The sequence below is a fragment of the Crotalus tigris genome, unplaced genomic scaffold, assembly GCF_016545835.1.
Source record: "Crotalus tigris isolate CLP2741 ecotype Arizona unplaced genomic scaffold, ASM1654583v1 scf7180000024281.4978605, whole genome shotgun sequence".
NCBI lineage: Eukaryota > Metazoa > Chordata > Lepidosauria > Squamata > Viperidae > Crotalus > Crotalus tigris.
In genome coordinates this window covers 3,154,532-3,177,008 of record NW_024100453.1, presented here as the reverse complement: position 1 = coordinate 3,177,008, position 22,477 = coordinate 3,154,532, and the positions used below count along the sequence as shown (strand labels likewise).

Sequence of the window (22,477 nt, the reverse complement as noted above, 5' to 3'; positions counted from 1 at the left end):
ACATTAATATGATAAATCTTCAGAGACAGTTAAAACCTACAATACAATGGAAACGAGTAAGAAAAATACAGATGGTGAGAGTCAGGAAGACATTAAGGAAGTAAGATAACCATAGAGATAAAAATAGCTGGGTCTGAGAAAGGAAGAGGAAAGTCATAAAATAGATAAATAGTTTTTTTATAGGAAATGGCTAGCCAGAAAGGAAGGTTGAATGGAGAACAGAAAAAGAACTTATTGTTTAAAATAGGGACATAAATATATCTGAGTTTAAAATAACCATTTCCATGTCTAATTTTTCTTATTCTTATTGTATATGTGAATATGATTTAGTATGTTATCAGGAAATGTGTATAGGCGGACGGAAAGAGTGTAACCTCATACTACCTCAGCCAATGGGGAAAGAGGAGGGCTGTAGCGGCCGGTGATAGGGATGAATAAAAGAAGGAGATATTTTGGGTTAAAACTTTGGAGAGAACCAAGCTTTGAGCTTCTCTCCCCGCTTATTGCAATAAACGAAACAAAAGGCCTTCACTGTGTCTTGGCTGGTTATTGGTCAGGCGAGCTTGCCTCTGGTCACGAAGGAAAGTAGCCAGGAGCACATAACAGTTGTAAGTGCCCTAGCTGTTTTAGTTGTTGGCTTGGGGAAAAAAATTGTTTGGTCCTTCAAGTATCTTATTTCCCATTTTTATATAAAGTGTTGCAATCACACAGTATTCCTGATGGCAGAATTGGAATTACATATTCATATCAAAACCCACAACAGGACAGGCAAATGGGAATGATGGTGCAGAGCTGAGCATGAGCAAAACAAGACAAAGCCTTGTCTTTTCCCCAGTCTTTAAATAAATAAACAAATGTGCCTTTTGTAAGGAGGAAGGACACTGGGAAAATGAGTACGGTACCTTAAGAGGAAGGAGGGGGAGGGAAATCTTTATAGAAAACCAATTTGGTTTCAGGGTTATAGCCACAGGCTGCAAGGCTGGATTTGAGTTCAAATCCTGCTTTAGCCATGAGGGTTGGCTGAGTGTTTTGGGGCTGGTTTATTTTTGTTCAACCCTAGGAGGGAGGTATTGGCAAGCCACTTTTGTAAATGTTATGGCAATTTTCCTCCTGACTGAGGGCTGTTTCAAGCAAAAGTTTTGTATAAATTTTTACTCTGTCTGGTTTAGTGAGTGGGGGGAGGGGGAGACAATCTTTTGTCTTTTTAGCTATCCTGGCGATCTTTGATGTGCTGCCACAAGAGTGATTTGAATGTTATTTGCCTGAGACAAAAGGCATTCCAGAAATGTTGGCCCAATGCTAATTGGTGAGCCTATGTGCTTTACCTTTTAAAATCCTGAATGTGTTATTTACAATAAGTTTATTGAGTTATATTTTTGTAACATGGTATCTAATCAGGGTGAAAGGGGGAGAAGAAAGAAAAATGTAACAATTTTTGATAGAGCTTCCATGGACAAGTGTAGTCTATCTGATACAGGACAAATGATTTTTTTCTTTCTTTTCTTTCCTCCATTTTTAAGCTGTGGAAGCAAATATATTTTTATGTAGCTTCCCAGTTTTGTAAGATCTTATTCTGGGAATTATAAAGAAATGGGAAAGCAACTTTTTGGCAGAAGAAAGGATTGAGGGTGTCTAGCAAATAAAGCCCAATTGGTATGAAAGGAGGTAAAATATCTAGAAATGTATTTGATAGTTGAATTGGAAAGGAAAATAGATAGTAAAAGGATTAAGGATATAGATTTATAATTACCAAACAACAAAAATGGTCTTAAGGGGATTCTGTGGTTATTACAAGGTACTGCAAGAATGGTGATCCAAAAACTATATGAGGGGAATCATTGGGGAATTAAAGCATAGGTAAAATGTATTTGAAATTCTATGCTACCCTTGGAATTTATGGGATAGCCCAAAGGGCTACAGAGGGATGTTTGATATGTAAAAGGGTTAATAAAGGTTTAAGGCTCCCAAAGGAGGGAGACAAATAGCTAAATGTAGAACAAGTACTGGGGTCTCTGTCTTCTCTTTGACAGGAAGGCTTGGTGGCGCAAACAACTCCTTTGGAATTTCCAGTCCATAAAATCCAGCCGGGACAGAGGGTGCTGAATCGTAAATGGAAGGAGGAACTTCTACAACCAAAGAAAGGAAGTTCCTTATGTTATATCTGCTGTCCGGAGGGCTGAGAAGGGTTGGACTCACTACACATGAGCAAAGGTGGTGACTGGACCTGAAAGAGGGTGGACGGTTATTCCAGGACAAGGACTGAAAGCCACGTTTAAAAGGACTTGAATGGGTAGTGGACCAGAACCCCTACCTATTTTGAATATCTCTTTTAGAATTTCAGGTGACCCCAGACGAAGAACAAAGATGTTGGTGGTGACTCATCAGAGAAATAAAAGTTGTTTGTTACAAATAAAATGAATTAAGTCAGAAGTCATATCATTAGAAACTGAAAATGTAGAATTGTACATTGTAAGAATTAGGTGGTAGATGTGTTACCTCTGTAATAGCTAGTGATTATTGTTATTGTTATTGTTGTAATTGTGGATCAATTTGTGGGTGTGAAATACTGTGTAATAATCATGAAGGGTGGATTCTACTTCTAATGTTACTGAAGACAACACACCAGAACAGCCTGGGAAATAAAGGTAAAAATGTGTTTGTGGGATTTAAAGGTAGATGATAATCATGAAGCAGAATGGACATTGCAAAAGGAATCAGGAATGTGGCCAAAGCTCCTGAACAAAAGTATGAAAATATGTGGGGTGATTGGAGTTGGTTAACAAATTGGCTTCCCAATTTTGGATGGTTAAAACAAATATTTATAGGACTAGTGTTTATAGTTGTGATAGGTATTATGTGTTGTGTCTGTCTCCAATGTATACCCTGCTGTATTTCATTTTGCACCAAAACATTGGGGTCAGTAGCGAGAAACATCTCTGGAGAAGATGTACAGATTCAATTTATGTTATTGAATAAAAATGAAGATTCATCAGAGTATACAGAAATACAGGGGGGATTGATAAATATACATTAATATGATAAATCTTCAGAGACAGTTAAAACCTACAATACAATGGAAACGAGTAAGAAAAATACAGATGGTGAGAGTCAGGAAGACATTAAGGAAGTAAGATAACCATAGAGGTAAAAATAGCTGGGTCTGAGAAAGGAAGAGGAAAGTCATAAAATAGATAGTTTTTTTATAGGAAATGGCTAGCCAGAAAGGAAGGTTGAATGGAGAACAGAAAAAGAACTTATTGTTTAAAATAGGGACATAAATATATCTGAGTTTAAAATAACCATTTCCATGTCTAATTTTTCTTATTCTTATTGTATATGTGAATATGATTTAGTATGTTATCAGGAAATGTGTATAGGCGGACGGAAAGAGTGTAACCTCATACTACCTCAGCCAATGGGGAAAGAGGAGGGCTGTAGCGGCCGGTGAGAGGGATGAATAAAAGAAGGAGATATTTTGGATTAAAACTTTGGAGAGAACCAAGCTTTGAGCTTCTCTCCCCGCTTATTGCAATAAATGAAACAAAAGGCCTTCACTGTGTCTTGGCTGGTTATTGGTCAGGCGAGCTTGCCTCTGGTCACGAAGGAAAGTAGCCAGGAGCACATAACAGTTGTAAGTGCCCTAGCTGTTTTAGTTGTTGGCTTGGGGAAAAAAATTGTTTGGTCCTTCAAGTATCTTATTTCCCATTTTTATATAAAGTGTTGCAATCACACAGTATTCCTGATGGCAGAATTGGAATTACATATTCATATCAAAACCCACAACAGGACAGGCAAATGGGAATGATGGTGCAGAGCTGAGCATGAGCAAAACAAGACAAAGCCTAAATATGAAGAAGGGGGGAACATGAAAGTAGGAGTGAAAGCTTACAGGTTTATTGGAACAGTACAAACCTATAGACAAGGAAAAGAGTCTGTAGTGACTTAAAATACTGGAGGTTTGTCTTGTCATCCAGATAGTGTAGACTGTACTTATGTACTTATCTTCTGTAATTTCCAACATTCATCAAGTTGGAGTTCACACTTAATCATTGTGTACTTTGTGGTTTAAAAAAGATGGTGAAGAGTAGTAGCTATTATACTAAAGTTTAGTATTGAAAGGAAGGCAGTTGTTGTGGAATACAAACAAATTTAGAGTTGTTTAGGTTTTTATCAGTAATTTTTGAAGTTGTTGAAATAGGATGTTGGAGTAGAGGATACAAGACAGTGCTAGAAAGATTGGTATCCAAGTTGGATATTTGGAAAGAGAGAGAAAAGAAAATGGACTGTGAAAAGCTGATTTACTATGGCTTACAGTAATGGAGAAGGTGTTTGATCCAGAGTCTGCAGAAGCTGATCCCCTGAAGAGTGACTTAGTCCATGTAGTGAGACAGCAGCTGATTGAGCAGTATCCATGGCCATTGGACATCCTTTGTAGCAGGGGGTTAGGTTATTTTGGGAGATTCTTGTTCTAGCCATTCCAGCAGATCCAGCAGAAGAGGCATGTTATGAGTCCCATCAATTAAGGAATCTAGCAGAACTTAGAAAGCAAGCCTTTTATGTCAATGCACCTGCCCTTTGGAATTTCAGTATCTTGGAGATTAGGTTGTTTGCAAAAGACTCAGAAGACATAGTTGTTTTTCTGAGCATAAGGTTGGATTGACAGTTAGAGCCCATAGGATGGTTATTTTACTTGTTGTTTGATTGGTTTTTACCTTGCCTCCCAATTACATATTTTATTTTGCTGTTATGTTTTTTCCTATGATTAGCCATGATGGTGAGATGGGCAGTCATATAAATAAAAATAAATAAAACTGGTCTCCTAAACAACAAGGCAACCACCATTGGTAACAATATGGCTAGGAGGGCAGAAACAGAATACTTAGTAGGACTAAACAGGGATGTCTGGAGGTCTGAGTCTTTGGCTAAGATTCTCTGGTTTCTTAGTGATACCTATAACTCAATGGGAAAGTAAAGCTGAATATGATCTTCTTTAGTATTACTGTTGGGAGATAGAACAATGTCAGGCACTCTGACTAGGTCCATTGACAACGCTGCAAACCCAGAGTTTAAAGGTTTGAAATGATGCCAGATCATGGCTACCTGGCAGCGTGAAAACTCATTGGCACCTTTATTGAATGACTAGTTCCTGGGCTGTTATGCTCCTAGTAGTAATGATGGCAGGTTAGAAATGGGTTAGTTGACTTGCACTGGGGTCATTCCATGTCAAGTGATCTGGTTTCAGAAAAGTGAATATGGTACATATTATTGAGATCTGGTTGGGTGATGGTGGGGGTGTCACTGTCTGAGATCTGCCCTCCTAGGTTTCAAGTTCTTCAGGAGTCTCTACACCTTGGTCAGAGAAATCTTTAAAGGACCCCCTTCTATTCTGTGAGACTCTGCTCCAAAGATAATCCCATGACTGAGAATTTCTCCTGTTCTTACAGTACTGGAAGAGCTAATAAAAGCCAATAGGTTGGGGGGGGGTTGTTCTTCACTTGTACACCTGTTGTGGCCCAACCTCACAATAATTCAACACTTCATCATCATCTATGTATAATACTTGACTTGCAACCAATTGCTCAATGACCATTCAAAATTCTGACAGGCCCAGTGTAAAGAGTCTGATTTCTCTCTTTCCTAAGAGAAAAGCCACCATGAGCCACAAAATGAGTGAGCATCAGATACATTTATTTCACTTTTATTGAATACAAGAACAGTGAGCACACACGCATACATCACCAAGCACTGAAAGAGGGTATGACCGAAAAGGATGGGACAAAAATTGAAATGGGTGGAGGGGTCAGAAGGACAGAAGAAATAATGAATGAATGACAGCATTTCAGTTGGTTAAGGTGCTTTTCAAATTAAAAAATAACTATGAATCTTTTTAATTCATGCAGTTGCAGGCCAGTTTTAGAATCAAGTTGCGGGATTTGTTGCAAACAAGCAGTTGCATTGACCATCCCTTTCAATGGAAAGACCCCCTCACCCAAAGAAAGCAAAGATTGACCAACTATATCAGATGGCAGCAAAAGGTGGAAGAAACCATGATCTTAAGAGTATGCATGGCTTCAATTTTACCACAAATAATAAATATTATATATATATTAATATAGATATCTATATATAAGCCACATCTTGCTAGGTAAACAAAAAACTAGTTTTTGTTAATGGCTACCCATCAGTCATGCCATGGGAGGAATCCAAATCTATTTTAGATTTCCTTTACTGTACCTGACAAGAGTTAAGATTCTGGTCTTCTATAAATGGGTTTTGAAGCAATTAGTTTCCACAGGTTATAGTGGCAGACTCACATATACCAATTCATATAGAAGAAGCAACAGAATGTACTTTATATATACCTAATTTCTGAGCTTTATTTTGAAATTAAAAGTGAAATCAAGTTTGAGGGGGGAGAATACTTTTTTTGTAAAATTGAGGAAAAAAAACATGATAATGCCACCAAGATTTTTGTTTGGTTTTTGAAATCAGAAGAACAAGATTTTTGTTTTGTACATATTTTATAAGCTTCTACGTTTTTTGAGGTTTTGGTTTTAGGGCATCACATATTGCAGAAGAATAAAAGGAAACAAAAAATCCTCAAAAATCTAAAGGAGAAAATCACTTGGATATGTGAAAATTAGAAATAACTCTTACAGCATAAAGTTTATAGCTATGCTTTCAGTGTTTAATTAGGACATTCCTAAATGCCAGAAACAGATCCAATTTTAAGGAGCCGTACTAACAGCCAATGGCCCAGTGTCTCCTACAATGGCAAACAATTTATGGTATAAGATACATTCACATTACTCCAATGATTATTACCATTTCCCATTTTTATTTATATTTCCAATTAGAGATAAGAGATGTCATTATCTAATTCACAATATGTAGAAGGAACAGTATAAACTGCTTCATTTAGATTTGTCTCTTTTCTTTCTGCTTTAATTATTCTTGAGGTAATGAAAAGTGGTAAAGGACAATGTCTAGGTTTCATTAATGGCAGAGCAGTTTTATTTAATAGTATTCTTTTTCCCAAGCAGTATCTGCTTTTAGTAGTTTGGTTCTCTAAGCTTCACAACTTACTGTGGCAGAGGAATGCATCTTCAATAAACCCATGGATGGCTTCTCCATGAATAAATCCTGTTCTGATATAGAATCATTACACTTAAAGAAGGCAGAGGCGCTCTTTCAGAATGCTTCTCCCTGATAGATATAGTCTCCAAAGTTTATATCGGACAAAATGAAACCGCATGAGAGTAGGACAGGGCAGCCTCTTTGGCAAGTTCTCACATTCATGGATCAGAAACTGGAACCAGGTAATCAATAGGTTTTGGAACCAAATTTTCAAATTGTGAAAAACTGGCGTGGCAAATACAATAACAACTTTGCCCTAGATAAACACTTTGCTCTGAAAGACAGCTAAATAAAGGCCTTGAACAATGAAGCAATTTGACCTCATTCTGTGTGGTGACCCTGTGCTCCTCCTAAACCTGGAGGATGAAGAGACACCCTTAACTGGCACATTTGAGGCATTCTAACTGGGCTGGAGTAACACTGATCCATTTTGTTGTCTTTGACTCCTTTCATATTGTTGTATGTGTCTTAACCTGTGACAATCATAATTGTCACCAAACTCAAGTGAGAGACAACTTCCTCAGAATTCCTTCCCCCCCCCCTATTCTTACTTTCATGGGATACTGGCATAATCTAAAAGTCTTGTAATACATTAATCATTATCAATCAAATAATAATAATGTGAAAATTCATTGTCACACTTAGCACTGTTTGTTTTAATATCATTCCCCACCCTCCCCAGTTATATATAATATCCATAACTTAAAAGCACATCAATATGAAATCTCTACAGGTTGCATTTTGTTCGGTGAGAAATCATATACATATCATTTTCCTTTGCTTTAAGTGAAATAAAGTCATAATTATCTTCAGCAGAACAAAACATTAGATGAAAAGAGGAAACATTTAAAAAAGGCAGGAGCAGTTGGGGAAAATAAAAGAATCCAATGACGAAGCAACATAGTAGCATGGCATGAAAATAAAGGATGATCACTGCACATCCCAAATTAGAAAATAATAAACAGAAATTATACAAGTGAATGGATTTTAACTCTTTCCTATCAGGGAATCATTTTGTAATTCTGCTTGTTTCACTAGTTGATTTCTTGCTTTGTTGCAAAGCATGTTTGCTTTTCCATTCAGTGTGCAACAAATGAATTATGTGTTCTTTAAATGTAACATGCACAATGGTGGTTTATTGTATTATTAATATTACTACCATCATGATTTTTTTTAGATCAGTTCAGTCAATTCTTCAATTTATTTGAAGAGGTGGTTGGTTTTTCTTGTTGCTGATGTTGCTGTTTTATTCATCTCCAGCATATAGCAGCAGTGCAAGGATGCATTTTGTTTCCTGTATATATAATATATAATATATTTGCTATTCCTTTTTTTTAATATTTTGTCTCTCAACATTATTCTTGTAGCCAGGACGTTCTATGTCTCAGTGAGGAATCCAGCATAAAGGCCCCTTCTTTACTTCAAAGTTAAAATAGATGCCAACTTCTAAAAACACAAAGGTCAAGATTCCTATACAAGGAGAAGGAAAGTAAGCAAATAAATCAATATATACGGTGTCTATCCTTTTTTATCAATATAATACTACAAACTTGTTTGACTTTTGCAATTTAATATTTTATAACAGCTTTAGCTATTTTAACAAAACTATACTGTATTAGGTATGAAGATCTATTTTGGGATGTTCCTCCATTAGTACAGAACACCATTCACTCTAATTATTTTACTGTGTGAAGCCCATAAAAAAACATCCTCTGTAGGGCACTTCATCCAGTAGGACCAGACTTTCCAAGCAAAAACTTCTGGTAAGCATTCAAAATGGCAAGATTCTTAGCCAGTTCTCATTCTTTTGTATTAACTCACGCTTACTCTTAGTTATAAAGATATGGCACAGCTAACAAATTTACTACAATCAAGATAATTCTTCAAAACCAATAGCATCATCCACATGTAGTTTTGTTTAATTAGCCATTTTGGACAGAGATCAGTACTGTCTCACTAGAAGAATGCTCATTTTGAATGGTACCATCTTTGTATATCATGTACTATTTGACTGTGATTTGGCTTGTAATGATCATATTTCTCCATGCTTTCTCCATATTTACACCCACCTGAGGTTTCTTGTCCTTTTCTTCTGGAGATGGGTCTGTTTCTCTATATACTACAGCTTTGGTTACCAGCATATCAGGATGCTGCAACTTTGCCTCCTTGATGGCTAAAGCCAAAGCCTATGGAAAGAAAATAATTCACATTCAGTAGTATTTCACTTATATCAGGGGTAGTCAACCTTGGCTCTTTTATGACTTGTGGACTTCAACATAAAAGAGCCAAGGTTGAATATCCCTGACTTATGTCATTGGAGGCCAACCTTTGGCTCATGAGTAGTCCACTTTCTGTTAGGTTTTGCTAGGTCCCTTCCTCAAATTTTGATAAATTTTTTAAAATTCTCTAACATGGAAGAAGAAATCAATGTTTCTTGGCTTTTTAAAAAATGCATTTTTAAAAAGCCTATGGGTTTTAGTCTAGGCATATCCGTTTTTCACCATGCCCACATTCCTTCTGGCCCCCAAATCATTCTATAGATCCAAATGCAGCTTCAGTCACCCCAAAATGTGCAGATGTAAGAACACGTGGAAATAATTTAAATAAAGAATAAGTGAAGGAACACAAATTTATATCTATGAATGGCAAAATCAATATCTCTGTTCGCACAGATATTCCTAACAATCAATAAGCACAGCTTCACACTCTACTGCAGATTGTACTGCAGACCACAGACAACTACATTTTCCCCCTTTATGGTATTGTGAATTAGGTCTACATACCAGAAGTAAATATGTAATAGTATCTAAATTATGCAGATATGATTACACTGTTATCTGTATGTCTGCAACAAATTGTAGTTCTCTTAAAGTATTAGCATTCATACGTAAAAGCTGAAAGGTGGATACAAGATCTGTAGTCCCACCTTGTATTTCCTCTGGCTTTCACAAGTTCAAGCATAAGAGTGCTGAATGTTGTTATAATAACATCCCTGAATACACATAGAACTGTGTATGTGCATCAAAGCATGATAATTACAACTTGAGTTCTTAAAACTGCATGTATGGATGTTAGAGACAGTAAAGGGTAAGACAAGTTTTTAGATGAGTACCTGAGCAGGGTAGGATTCGGGGATTGTGCTCTTCATAACCATTTAGTATCACAGTTGACCTTAGATGCATGCAATAAGTCTATCAGGAATTCAGTGCACTCACATAAATTCTAAGACTTGACCTTATTATCCAAATTTCCATTTTTTGCAGTTACAGCAAAAAACTAAATGAAATTAAAACAGCTTCTACCACACTAAAATATCCAATAATACAGATGGGCATATTGCTGGATTTCATTTCAGTTAGATGCCTCTTTCTCAGACTTCTCTTTATGTCCACCATACTTCATAAATGTCCACCTTACTTCATAATAGACTTCTCTATTCACAGCTTTCCCTCTTCTTCCTGCCTTCCTATCTTGAACCATGATACCTCTGTAAATAAAAAGGACAAGAGTTTTGTTCAACTTCGTAACTAAAAGCATTCATACTTGGTCTTGATCCACATCTTCATCCCCCGTTATGATGATTCGCTTTTCTATTCTGGTTTCAGAAAATCCTCCTTTCACAGTCTGGAATAAAGAAGATAATAAATACTCACTTTGATATTGTAAATCCCATGTCTAGAACTGTTTTGAATGGTAGCTTTTGCTTTACTGGGGCATAAGAACTCTGTGACCAATTTGACACATCATGCCAAGCTAAACTTTGCTTAGTCATGATTTGTTGAAAATCAACAATTGGCTACTTTAGGAAATAGGCTGTGGCATAAAAACTACAATACTAATAAAATAGATTATGGTTTAGTCTAAAATTTATGACAATTATTCCTTTTTTACAAATACACTCTTGGGAGTAAAGAAATAAGCTACATTTAATTATAGGAGAATACTAAACAACTTGTGAGCTACTGGGTCATCCTTTCAGAGAAATTTCCTTACCTAAACAGAAAAACAGAATGACTAAGGGAAAAAAAAGGAGTGGGAATAAGAACAACTTTTAACTTCCTGCTGACTTGATTGCAGATGGCTGCCCTCCGGCAGCCAGTGGTAGGAGTGGTCTACCCAGCCTCTGAAGGGCTAGGGTGGGAGTTGTCTACCTGATCTCCAAGGCCAATGGAACGGCCAGACTACCCAGTTTCAGAGGACTACGGCTGGGCAGTCTACTGAATCACTAGGTAGAGCCCCAGCAGCATGGAAGCACTGAAACTATCATCAACTTGCCAGATTTCATTGCCAAAGGAATTGTGAATACTGGATTTTGGACATACTATGCAAGTTAGCCCATTTAAGGTGCATTGGATCAAAAACTGTTGCCATATGGATGCCCTGTTTTGCCCAGTTAAAGATTAAAGGCATAAGAATTTTAATAGTCTATAGATCAGCGGTTTTCAACCTGTGGGTCGCGATCCTTTTGGGGGTCAAACGACCCTTTCACAGGGGTCACCTAAGACCATCGGAATACACATATTTCCAATGGTCTTAGGAACCGATACACCGCTCCGCATCTGTCTCCGCATGGCCTCCTCCACCATTTGCAGAAAGAGAGAGAGAGAGAGAGAGAGAGAGGCACTTTCGCTTCCCTTCTCTCTCTCTCTCAGGCGGACTTACCTCCTGCAGGGCTCCTGATAGGCCCTGCGCCTGGGTACCCCACCCCATGGGAGAAGCGCAGCCAGGGCCTCGTGGCCTTGGAGCCACCCGGGGAAGCCCCGGGATCCAAGCTGGGAGCAGCCCACTGGAGGCTCCACTGAGTGGGCCAGCCCTCCCGCAAGCTGCAGCCCAAGGGAAACCAGCCACTGCAATCCCTAACCAGCCCGACCATTGGACCCGCTGGCCAGGAAGGCGTGCCGGAGTCCAGGCTGCCGGGAAGGAAGAAGGAGATTCAGCAAAGGTAGGAGAGGAGAGCCGCTGCCTGGGGACCAGAACTGGTGGCAGCTTCCTTGCCATCCTCTTCCTCCTCCCCTTCTTCCTCCTACTGCCCCCAAGGTGGCTCGGGTGGGCGCCGGGGCAAGAGGGGTGCCTGGGGGGAGCAGCCAGCTGGCGAAGGGGCTGCTGGGCTGCACGGCACCAGCCCCCACCGTGGCTCCATCGAATGGGTGGAGGGTGAGGCCAGGCAGTGCGGGGGCGGCGGAGATGGTGGCAGCAGTTTTCTCGCCCTTCTCCTCTCCTTCTTTCTCCTGCTGCCCCCAAAGCGGCTCGGGCGGGCGCCAGGAGGAAGAGGGGTGCCTGGGGGGGAAGCAGCTGGACTGGTGGAGGGGCTGGCGGGCCGCATAGCACCATCCCCCACTGCGGCTCCATTGATGGATGGAAGACGAGGCCAGGCAGCGCGGGGGCGGCGGGGATCCCTGACGATGCAACATCGGCCACCGCTGCCACCGCAGCTGCTGCCTCCCATTCTGCTCCCCCTCCCCACCCGTTCAGCTGAGGAAGCGGCGGAGACCGGGCCGGGGGCAGCAAGGACCCCCGACAATGCTGCCATAAGAGAGAGAGAGAAAGAGAGAAAAGAGAGAGAAACAGAGGAAAAGAGAGGAAAGAGAGGGGAAAGAGAAAGGGAAGAAACAGAGAAAGAGAGAGAGAAAAAGAAAGAGAAAGAGAGGAAAGAGAAAAGAGAGAGAAAGAAAAAGAGGAAAGAGGGAGAGAGAGAAGAGAGAGAGGAAAGAGAAAGAAGAGACAGAGGAAAGAGAAAGAGAAAGAGGGAGGAAAGAGAGAGAGAGAAAGAGGAAAGAGAGAGAGAAGAGAGAGAGGAAAGAGAAAGAGAGGAAAGAAAGAGAGAAAGAGGAAAGAAAGAGGGAGAGAAATGGCGCTTCTCCAACCAGAGTGACCTTCCTGCCCCCCCCTCCCCGGCCAGCTGGATGGGGGGGTGGGGGGTCACCACAACATGAGGAACTGTATTAAAGGGTCACGGCATTAGGAAGGTTGAGAACCACTGCTATAGATAGATACGATATTTATATAGGTACAATATGCCTTTTATCTAGAATAAATCTTTTCATTCATGGGAAGTGAGATGTAAGTCTGGGCACTGGAAATAATCTGATATTCTGTGCTCCTGCACTGATCTTACCTTGGTAACATGGGTAGTTGTGGAGGTGGAGAGGGTTTCTGCAGTGGCACCGAAAAGACTGGTGAAGGCTTCTTTGCCAACAGCACCACTGGCAATCTATAAACAGGTGCAAAACATGATCCACATCAACAGATTTACAGTTCCTCTAAAACAGAAGTCATAGGCATGGGTTTAAGTTATGAACCCTGATACTCAGCTTTCTCTAAGACAGTTGTGAAAAGAAAGTGTATATTGCTCTAAAGAAGATCATGATCAAATTTTTGAGGGTGAATAAATTGGACCTCTTACAGACTATTTACTTTAAATCAACTTAGTTCTGAGAAATTTGTTTTTGAAAGTTTTGCAAAATCAAAAAAAAATCTTTTTAACAATTTATTCAGCTTAAGCATTTCTTATTTGATCCAGGTACAATTGCAGTTTCTGAAGTCCTGCAGCAGTTAGAAGTTTTGAAGCAATTATCTATATCTTCTAAGGCACTAATTTCCTTTATAAGGAATTAAAAGAAGCCGGTAAGTTGATATTACTTATTTACATGAGCTTTGAAATACAGTTTGACTATCCTGCTCTGGTAAATCATTGGGGGGGAGATGTTGCATTAAACTATGCCAATTTATTCAGTTGTTTCATGTAAGTATTAAATAGGGGTGGATAGAGAGATGAGATGTAGGTACTCCATATAGAAGGGGTCTTGGGTTAGACTTCATCCCTGCGACCAATACTGACTGGAACAACTAGAGAAAGGGAGCAACTAGTGCAAAACAGTGCCCCCCCCCCAAATCCTAGAGGGTACTAAAACTGTTGGTATCAAAAACTGCTGAGACATACACCCCTCCCATCCAAGGACACATCACTCCAGTCCCTCCAAAGGTCTGTGTGACTAATGACACCTCGGTGCCATAACCCAGCCTGAATCTTGACTGAAAAGTATCAAGATAAGGATTCCAGGAAAAGAATCACAACCTTAATGATATCTGAATAGTAATACGTTATTTCTTGTGTACTTAATCATTCCAGGCTGAACTGTGAATGTCCATACTACAGTTATGTCTTCTTCAGGTCCAGTGAAGAATTATCTATCCGATTTGCTATTTCTGTTTCAAATTCTTTTGTGTCTTGTAATTTTATTACTGATTTAGGAAACAAGGATGGGAAGGTTCCTCAGAAAATATGAACGACGACTTACTGGAGAAATGGAGCGAAGGTCTGCAGTGCCTTTTGTAGGTTTGGTACTGTGATCCTGGAAAAAAAAAATTACACTGTAACTTATGTTTATGGGTCTAATCAAACAAGGGAGAATAGATGCTCAAAGACATAATCAAAATCATAAGCTTCATCCATTAATTTGTTCATGGAAATAAAAAATACTTATTTTAAAGTATAATCTACTGTATCCTGAAAATCAAGAGATGGGCAAAATTATCAGTTGGTGTGATTTAGGATTTCTATCCATATTTTAATCTTATTGAAACAATTTAAGGAGCTCCCAAAATGTTTTGCATCTCTTACATGATTATTGTCAAACCAGAAATAATCCAGTGCTCATTTTTAATTAACATATATCTTATACATTTTATGTCCCATTACGTACATTTTAGCAAAAGAATCTGGACTCACTCAAATCCATTAAGGGCCTATGTGAGAGATGGCCAGAGTTGTCATGGGCCATTTCTTATGAATATAAGGACCCCAGTCAAGATGATTGAAAGGGTAAGGAATTGGAAAAAAAGTTTTGTCTCCCCTTTGTTATTCAAAATCGGCCAAGAATGGTGGTGGCTACAGGTGGCCAGGAGAGTTGGAGAAGGACTAAGTGCAGAAAGTCTCAAAATGGAACTGAGATGCAGTTGAAGTGACTGCTGACAGCAAAGAGTCTCACATTCACCCTGTGTCACAGAGAGGCTAAATTGAGAATGCTGCAGTGCTGACAAATGGCAAGGCACTAATGAGTTCCACATGGATAACTTACTGAGGTTGTAGATATAGTTTCTGCACTGCCAATATGGGAAGTGGTTACTGCCTCTTTTCCATCAGTAGTGGTACCATCAACCTGAAAATGAAACAATAAAAGTCAACAAAACTAGAGCCGTTAAAAGCACATTCCACTTAATTCTATACAAATTAACTAAAATATATTCATATAAGATAGTAAGTTTACTTCAATCTAGTCTCCTATTCAAATATTATCTTAAAACCTGATTATAGATTGAGCATTTCATGTCTCAGAGATGTATTTAAAAATAACAAATGGTTGTTTTATCACCAGAATATGTAAATTATTTTTCCACTAGCAATTTTAGTGGGCTACTTTGCCTATAGACTTATGAAACACATTTGTGCTTCACTTACAGCGGAAATTTGAGCGTGCAATAAATTAACAGTTGTAAGTTACCTGTGTAATTTCTGTTGTACCAATTCTGTGTTGCACAGAGGTATCTGGTTCCACTTTTTTCACAATTTCTGATTTCAGATTGAAGGACTATCAAAGTGATGATAAAAAAGGATGATCAAAATATTGATAATTAATGTCAGAAATGGCTGTTTCATGAACAGTCCTTTTCTTGTCCCAAAATATGCATTTTTAATTCTCATTTTGTCAGATGTCATGGTTAATCAAATAATTCTTGCCTATTTAAACTCAAGAATTTTTATTCCAGAACACATATTTGATAATAAAGGACTGATTGAAAGTGTATAAACTATATCATATGATATTTCTATAAAGATTATAATCTGGCAAAATGGAATTAAAATTCAAACTGGGAAGAAAGCAAAGAACTCCAATGATCTGTTGTTGAGAGAATAATTTTGAATCCTGTTTTTGAATATAATCTACCCATTTCAAATGCAAGTTCACTAACTATAGTAAAGATTAAGCTCTTCTAAATCCATGACATCTGCCTTATTTTAGATTTTTCGGTGTTACACTGTTTCCCCATTATGTTTTCTTCCATCTTTGACCTTTGACATTGTTTTAATCAATTTGGAAAGACAATTATTTTAGCGGTACAATATCTGTTTTTTGATTTAAGAGAATCAGAATAGCCAATTATCATTTGATTCAGCTATGATGCTCATTTTTAGTTTATATAAATACCAAGTATATTCAATACACATATTATTTGTTGAATTCATGCAACAAAGAGAATACACAAATACAATACACCCAATACAATGGAGCAGCCAGGCAAATGCAGTGGGTTAAAGTGTGATGTAACTTCATGATTAAAGGAATCACAAATGCCCTCAAAGGACAAACATGCATTTGAATGTCAGAAACAATCATGCAGACAAGACAAACACATTTATGAAGGTAAAATGTTTTAAAAGGCTATTAAGTGGATATGTTCTTCCAAATATGAGACGGACACCTGATCAAGCGGTGCAAATGCCAAGACAGACATTACTGAAATGAAGACATTTAGACACATCTGTGTATTATGTCTTCTTTTGTACCTCTTCTGGGCTTACACGATAAACCTTATCTTCATCCATTGCATCACCATCTTCCTTGGGAGCTGGTCTGTCAGATTCCTCAGTAGAAATCTGACCCTCTGCTTCTCCCTCACTCTTTTCCTTATCAAGCTCAGGGAGGCTCCGTGAGAAATCTTCAAAGGCTGTGCTTTGGTAGTCACCAATGACAGTGAAATCCACCTCAGCCTCAAGGCTGGAAGTCGAGCTGACAGTAATGCTGGAGCACTTGCGCTCGATGGCCAAATGGTTGTCTTTCAGGAAGACCGAGTCTCTCTCCTGGTCCTGGTCTTCATCTCCGGTATCACTTTCAGGAGCCCTGTGCCGAGGCAGTTTAGATTTCTCCTCTGTGCCCTCCCTCAATCCCGCTTTCTGAATGAGACAAAAGGGAGGAAAGAAGCTAAGGCTCTAAGCACTGAATGGCAGATGGTAGCCATCAGAAGCAATGAAACAGAGAAAGAAAGAGTGAAGAGGAGTATCAAAGAAAGGGTGTCAGACACATCCCAAAAATGATTACCAAAACTTGTCTCCCAGCAAATTCTCTACAGGGAGGAGACAAGGTAAAAGATTGTTTCGTTCTACTTATACATTGCCAGGAGGAAATAAAATCGTGATTTTGAAAATATCAATCCAGATAAATGATTGGATATTTTATACGTAGAGGAGGAGTGTGCAAAAGAGCAAACATTATAAGATACTTAAAAAGAAACTCAGACACTCACTGATTGTTAGGAGAGGGTAAAAAACATTCAAAAGGAGGAGAAAAGAAGGAAAGAAGAAAGGAGAGAGGAAAAATGTTTAAATGAAAAAGGTGAAAGCTAAGATTGAATCTTTGCACATATTGCAGGAAAAAGCATTTGTCAATTTCACTGAGATCAAGTCAACATGGTTGTTGTTGTTTTTTCTGGACCTTTATTATCTATACCTTACTTCAGTTTTTACAAAGGCTATCTGTCCTGAGGCAACATAACATTTGGATGAAAAGGGTTTGTGTTGTGAGTGCTCTCATCTTGTGGCTGAGAAGCCATCAGAGGAAGCATGTTTTCATGTTCTTCGAGTAGGATTTTAATCAGTGTAATTGACAAGAAAAATCAGAACAAAAGAGATGTCTCTTAGCTCTTCTTTGAGGACTACACATATACCTCTCAACTGCATTACAGTTTTTACTCAGTTGGCCCAATGGTTGTTTTTCAGCATAATATTAAAATATCATAGAATTACTCATTTACAAAAAGATCTCTATTAGGTCCTGAGCCAAAAGTAATTTAAATCAATGAATAGGAGCCCTACTGAAATAAATATTACCTTTTGTCCAGATTCTGGCATGTTCAGAGGTATGAGAAAAGATATTTGAAACACAGATAGGAATATATTTATATATATTTATATATATATACACAAGCATCAAATAGATCTACATAAATAAATATATATAACTATACATATATATATATAGCAGCTCAGTAAGCAAGAAAGAGGGGTGGTGGTGCATGGCTCGCCATCACTTAGATTGAGCTTTTACACCATAAACACAAGCAGTTAGTAAAACAGCACTGAGACCTGAAGGGCCACTGGAGAAGCAGCCTTTAAACTTTCTTCTTTCGGACAGGCTTTTACTGATAGGCCTGACAAATCCTTTTCTTCCCAAGTTGGTTCTTGAAATTTGCTCTAGATTAGAGAAAAGGGATTAGTTTTATGGAGCAAAAAGGAGTTTTGACTATTGCTTTACTGGAGCAGTGTGAAGCTCTTTGGCCTGTCAGCCAGCCACTAGCTTGTCAAGAGCATAAAAATAAGGAGAGCTCACAAGCCAAGCCAGAAAGGGGATCAACATTAAAAGATGCAAAAAGGAAGAAGCTGGAAGCATGAGAATGTGGCTGCTAGGAGTGTGCATGGGGGTATGGGCAAGGTATAAAGCTCTAAGCATGTCATCCCCTCCCATCCCTCCACTGAGCAATTCCATTCACAGTACTCTTGCCTAGTTTCAAGTTAGCAGCTGGCATTCTCTAGGTAGCCAAATCTTTAGAGGTTTTCTCCCTCTATCTCCCACACAGTAACACTTCAAAAGCTGATGAGCTGCCTGGGCCAGGAGGTTTGCATTCAGTAACTGAGCCAGGTCACACACACATACAGAAAGGACAAGGGATGCAAGCAGCAGTTTTCAATCAATGGCCATGTTTAAAGCCATGGCACATGGTGCATAAAGACGTGTCACACAACATGCTTTATGAACTTTCCAGTGGGACAGTTCATGTGGGAATTACCACAGCTTCTGCCAAAGTGATTTCACAGCCAGAATCAGGAGAAGCCAGTTCAGCTTCTCTTTCTCCTCCTTGCTCAGATCCAAGAGAAATGTCTTCTTTCCAAGATGATAGCTGAGATGGTTCTCCTTCACTTGTTCCTTGATTTTCAACTAGGTAGACCATGTCTGATGTTTCTCCAAGGTCTTTTGTTTTGCCATCTGAAGGTTGCAAAGCCACTATTAATTTTGCACAGTTGTTTTCTAAAAATGTATCTTTGTGTATTTCTATATTTGATGAATCTTTTGGTATCTCACTGCCTGGACAACTATCATGGAATCCTGTTAAGGCAACTTCTGGTTCATCAGAAAGTGCGCTGTACATTTCACCTTGTTCAAACATTCTAATTTTAAAAGCTATGGAGTTTTCTTTATTAGTTGCATGTCTATGCTCAAATAAATCCTTTGAGCTCTCTGTGGATGAATCTGCATCTTTATGCTTTTGCGATGAAGCTGTACTATGTTCTATGAGCTTGAGTTGTTCCAGATTCGGTTTTTGCTTATTGTGTGTAGTCTGCACAGGTTTCAAGTCCTGCTTTGTAGAATGAGGAGGTTGTGAGCATTCTTCGTTCCATTCAGGTGACCCAGTCTTAACAGACTGTGTAGTGTCAAGTTCTTCTTTTAAAAAAAAATGACCTTCCAATTCTGAAGGTTTAGAACCAACTACAGAGACAGACTTTGATAATATTTTATCCCTAGATGGCTGCTTCAAGCCAGACGTTGACTCCAGAACTACTTCATCTAGATTTAAAGTTAAAATGATATCCTCTGACTTTGCAGTATTATCTTTGGTCAGCTCATCCATTTCACAGAGCTTATCTTTAGCCAAGTCCTTCCATTCTGAAATATTATTCTTAGCCACCTCTTCTAATTTTGGGAGTTCAGCCGATTCTTGGAAATTATATTTAGCCATCCCATTTAATTCATGAGGCTCATTTCTGTCATACTCTTCAGTCTTGGAGGATCCATATTTAGCTGTTTCTCTCCATTCTGACATATGTGAATTTGATGATTTATTTTTAGTTGAGTCTTCTGACAGGGTACACTTATCTTTTGTTATCTGCTTCTGTTCACTAGAATTAACAAAGGCTCCACTTTCCATTTGTTGTTTGTTTGTGGCTAGACTTTTCAATTCAATAGTTTCATCTTTGGCTGATAGCTCTGAGTCAGGAAGTTCATCTTTGGTGGAATCCTCAGATCTGATGTATTTATTTTGGACTAGTTCTTGAACTTCTGATAATTTGTCCTGAAGAGGCCAATTTGAATCATGAGTCTTATCTTGAACTAATACTGCTTCTTGTGATATATGTGAATCTCTAGCTAAAATTTCTGTAGAACAGAAAGGCTGCTGTTGCGAGGAATTCATGGTGGAGTCCATACATTCTATGGCTTCCATCTGAAGAAGTATTTGAGTAGCTTCCATTTCTTCTAATGTATTTCTTTTGCTTTGATTTTCTGAAGTTTTTAATATCATGCTCTGTTCTCCTATGGCAGTATCAGCTTCCTTTTTATCATATTCTTTTTCCCCTTCTTGAAGTCTGCTGTTATATGTTTCATCAACTTCTTTTTCATGCTCATAAGAAGGATAAACTGCTGCCTCTTTTGTGGAGGGTTTAGCTTTTAACTGAGGTACTGATAATGGAATTATGGAATCCCTTTCACAGGTTTCATCTGTCGAAGAATATGCACTGCATTCCTGGTCACCTTTGATTCCACAATCATTTGACTCTATAGGAACACCTTCCCCTGAAATTGATGAATGAACCTCTTTTTCATTTGAAGACTGCTTAATAGAATGTATGTTTTCCTCATCTCTGTTATCTTTCTTGGACTGCTCTGACTGTAGAATTGTTTTGCTGATATCTGACATTTCTTCACAATATGTGGGTAAGGTAAATGGAAGCACATTTTCTCTGTCTCTCTTTCTTATAACTGGGGCAAGACTAATGCTCTTCTGTATGTCTATTTGGTTTTCTTGCCTCATTTCAAAGGCACAATTTTTTTTTTGATCAAGTATTTCCTTGGTCTTGTTATCTGCTTCATCTGTTTCTTCAGAACCCAAATAGATGATCCGTTCAGAAGCAGAAGATGCTGTCTTATCACTTAGTTTCACTTTAGTTTTAACTGAGTCAGAATCTGAGGTATCCTGAAGAACTTCCTTTTCTGATAATTTCAAAGAAGTCCTATGTTTACTTATTATTCTGTTTTCATTTTTTGGAGGCTCTGAGTGAAAAGAGGCACATATTGGCCTATCTTTCGATTGGAGCGGGCCAGTAGGTTGCATATTTTTAGTGGAGGCTAGCACCACATCCTTTATTTCCTCTTTCTGTTCTTCTTTCTTCTCAGGTTCACAAGAACCAAATAGTGATATCTCTGTTTTATTGATTTTCTCTTCTCTTTCTCCAGTCAGGTTTTCTGTCTCAGAACATTTCTTTCTGTAATCTTTCTCATTCTTATCATCTTCCCATAATGATTCAAAATCTTCTGGACTGGCAATCATTTTGGCTTTTCTGTGAATCTTTATTTTGCTTTCCTCATTTCCTTTTACCTCTTGCTTTGTTGCTGCCTTGACCACCCCTACTGCAGTGGGCCCTTTTGAGAAGTCCAAATCTGTTTGCTTTCCTGAGGCACCTGCACTTGATTCTTCCTTCTGGGTCTTAATAACTTGTTTTAGTGCTAGCTCTTCCAGCCCAGAAGTTCCTCTTTCTATAAAAACCCAATGCTCTGAGCCCTGCATTGTAATTGGAGCAAGAAAAATTAGCATTAAACATAAATTACTCAAATAGATGATAATTAAATAGATAACAAAGATCCTGACAGCATTCATGCATTATTGAACAGGAAAGTACATAAATCTTTATCAACTGGATGGTAATATCTCAAAGCTGAGATCAATTGAGAATTAAATTTTAACAAGTACGTTCTCTCCTTTTCCAGTTGCCAAGATCTGAAAATATGCTTAACACCATTATAGCAGTATCATTTGATTACTGTAGTTTAAAGCAAACAATTTTGACCAATTGTGGACTGATATTTTGAATTAAATGATCTTAGAGTACTTTGGTAAATTTTCTGGAACCATCTTTTTAATGAGAAATGAAAAAGAGTCCGGTTTTGGAAATGAACAACAGTACTTTTATAAATAGCTTGCATTCTGTTAAAGCTATATATGGTTTCAAAGTATTTTGTTAGCTAAGAGATATACAGGAGTGTTTGAAAGGTGGTTTTTAATTACAAATATGCTTACAGGAGAGTCTTCTGATGGCATATATATGTATTTATGCATCTACTTCCAATTGTATGATATACAAAATGCTGTAAATCAATTATAATTTAATTATTTGAATATCAAAGATTGAATGTAGTAGAGAATCATCAATACATTCAGCATCAATTTAACTATAACAGTTTCTTTTTTACACTGTTACTTTAATATGAACACCAAGGCTTTTTGTATGCATATC

At 38.3% G+C, this 22,477-nt stretch overlaps 1 protein-coding gene across 16 annotated transcripts in view; it reads right to left on the bottom strand.

The window, feature by feature from the left end:
* Nucleotides 1-5,667: 5,667 nt before the first annotated feature.
* The window catches only part of EPB41L1 (erythrocyte membrane protein band 4.1 like 1), a 185,176-nt gene continuing 168,366 nt past the window's right edge, over nt 5,668-22,477 (bottom strand). For 12 of the 16 annotated variants that reach the window (XM_039323690.1, XM_039323698.1, XM_039323691.1 and 9 more), the window contains 10 exons: nt 18,979-21,744; nt 18,278-18,385; nt 16,703-17,089; nt 15,639-15,725; nt 15,216-15,296; nt 14,436-14,489; nt 13,253-13,348; nt 10,681-10,761; nt 9,207-9,323; nt 5,668-8,607 (listed from right to left, as the gene is read on the bottom strand). In XM_039323690.1, coding sequence (XP_039179624.1) covers nt 8,599-8,607; nt 9,207-9,323; nt 10,681-10,761; nt 13,253-13,348; nt 14,436-14,489; nt 15,216-15,296; nt 15,639-15,725; nt 16,703-17,089; nt 18,278-18,385; nt 18,979-21,744 — 3,786 coding nt within the window. In that variant the 3' untranslated portion in view covers nt 5,668-8,598. The remainder of the gene's footprint in view (nt 8,608-9,206; nt 9,324-10,680; nt 10,762-13,252; nt 13,349-14,435; nt 14,490-15,215; nt 15,297-15,638; nt 15,726-16,702; nt 17,090-18,277; nt 18,386-18,978; nt 21,745-22,477) is intronic. The other 4 variants (XM_039323703.1, XM_039323706.1, XM_039323704.1 and 1 more) reach the window with 2 other exon arrangements.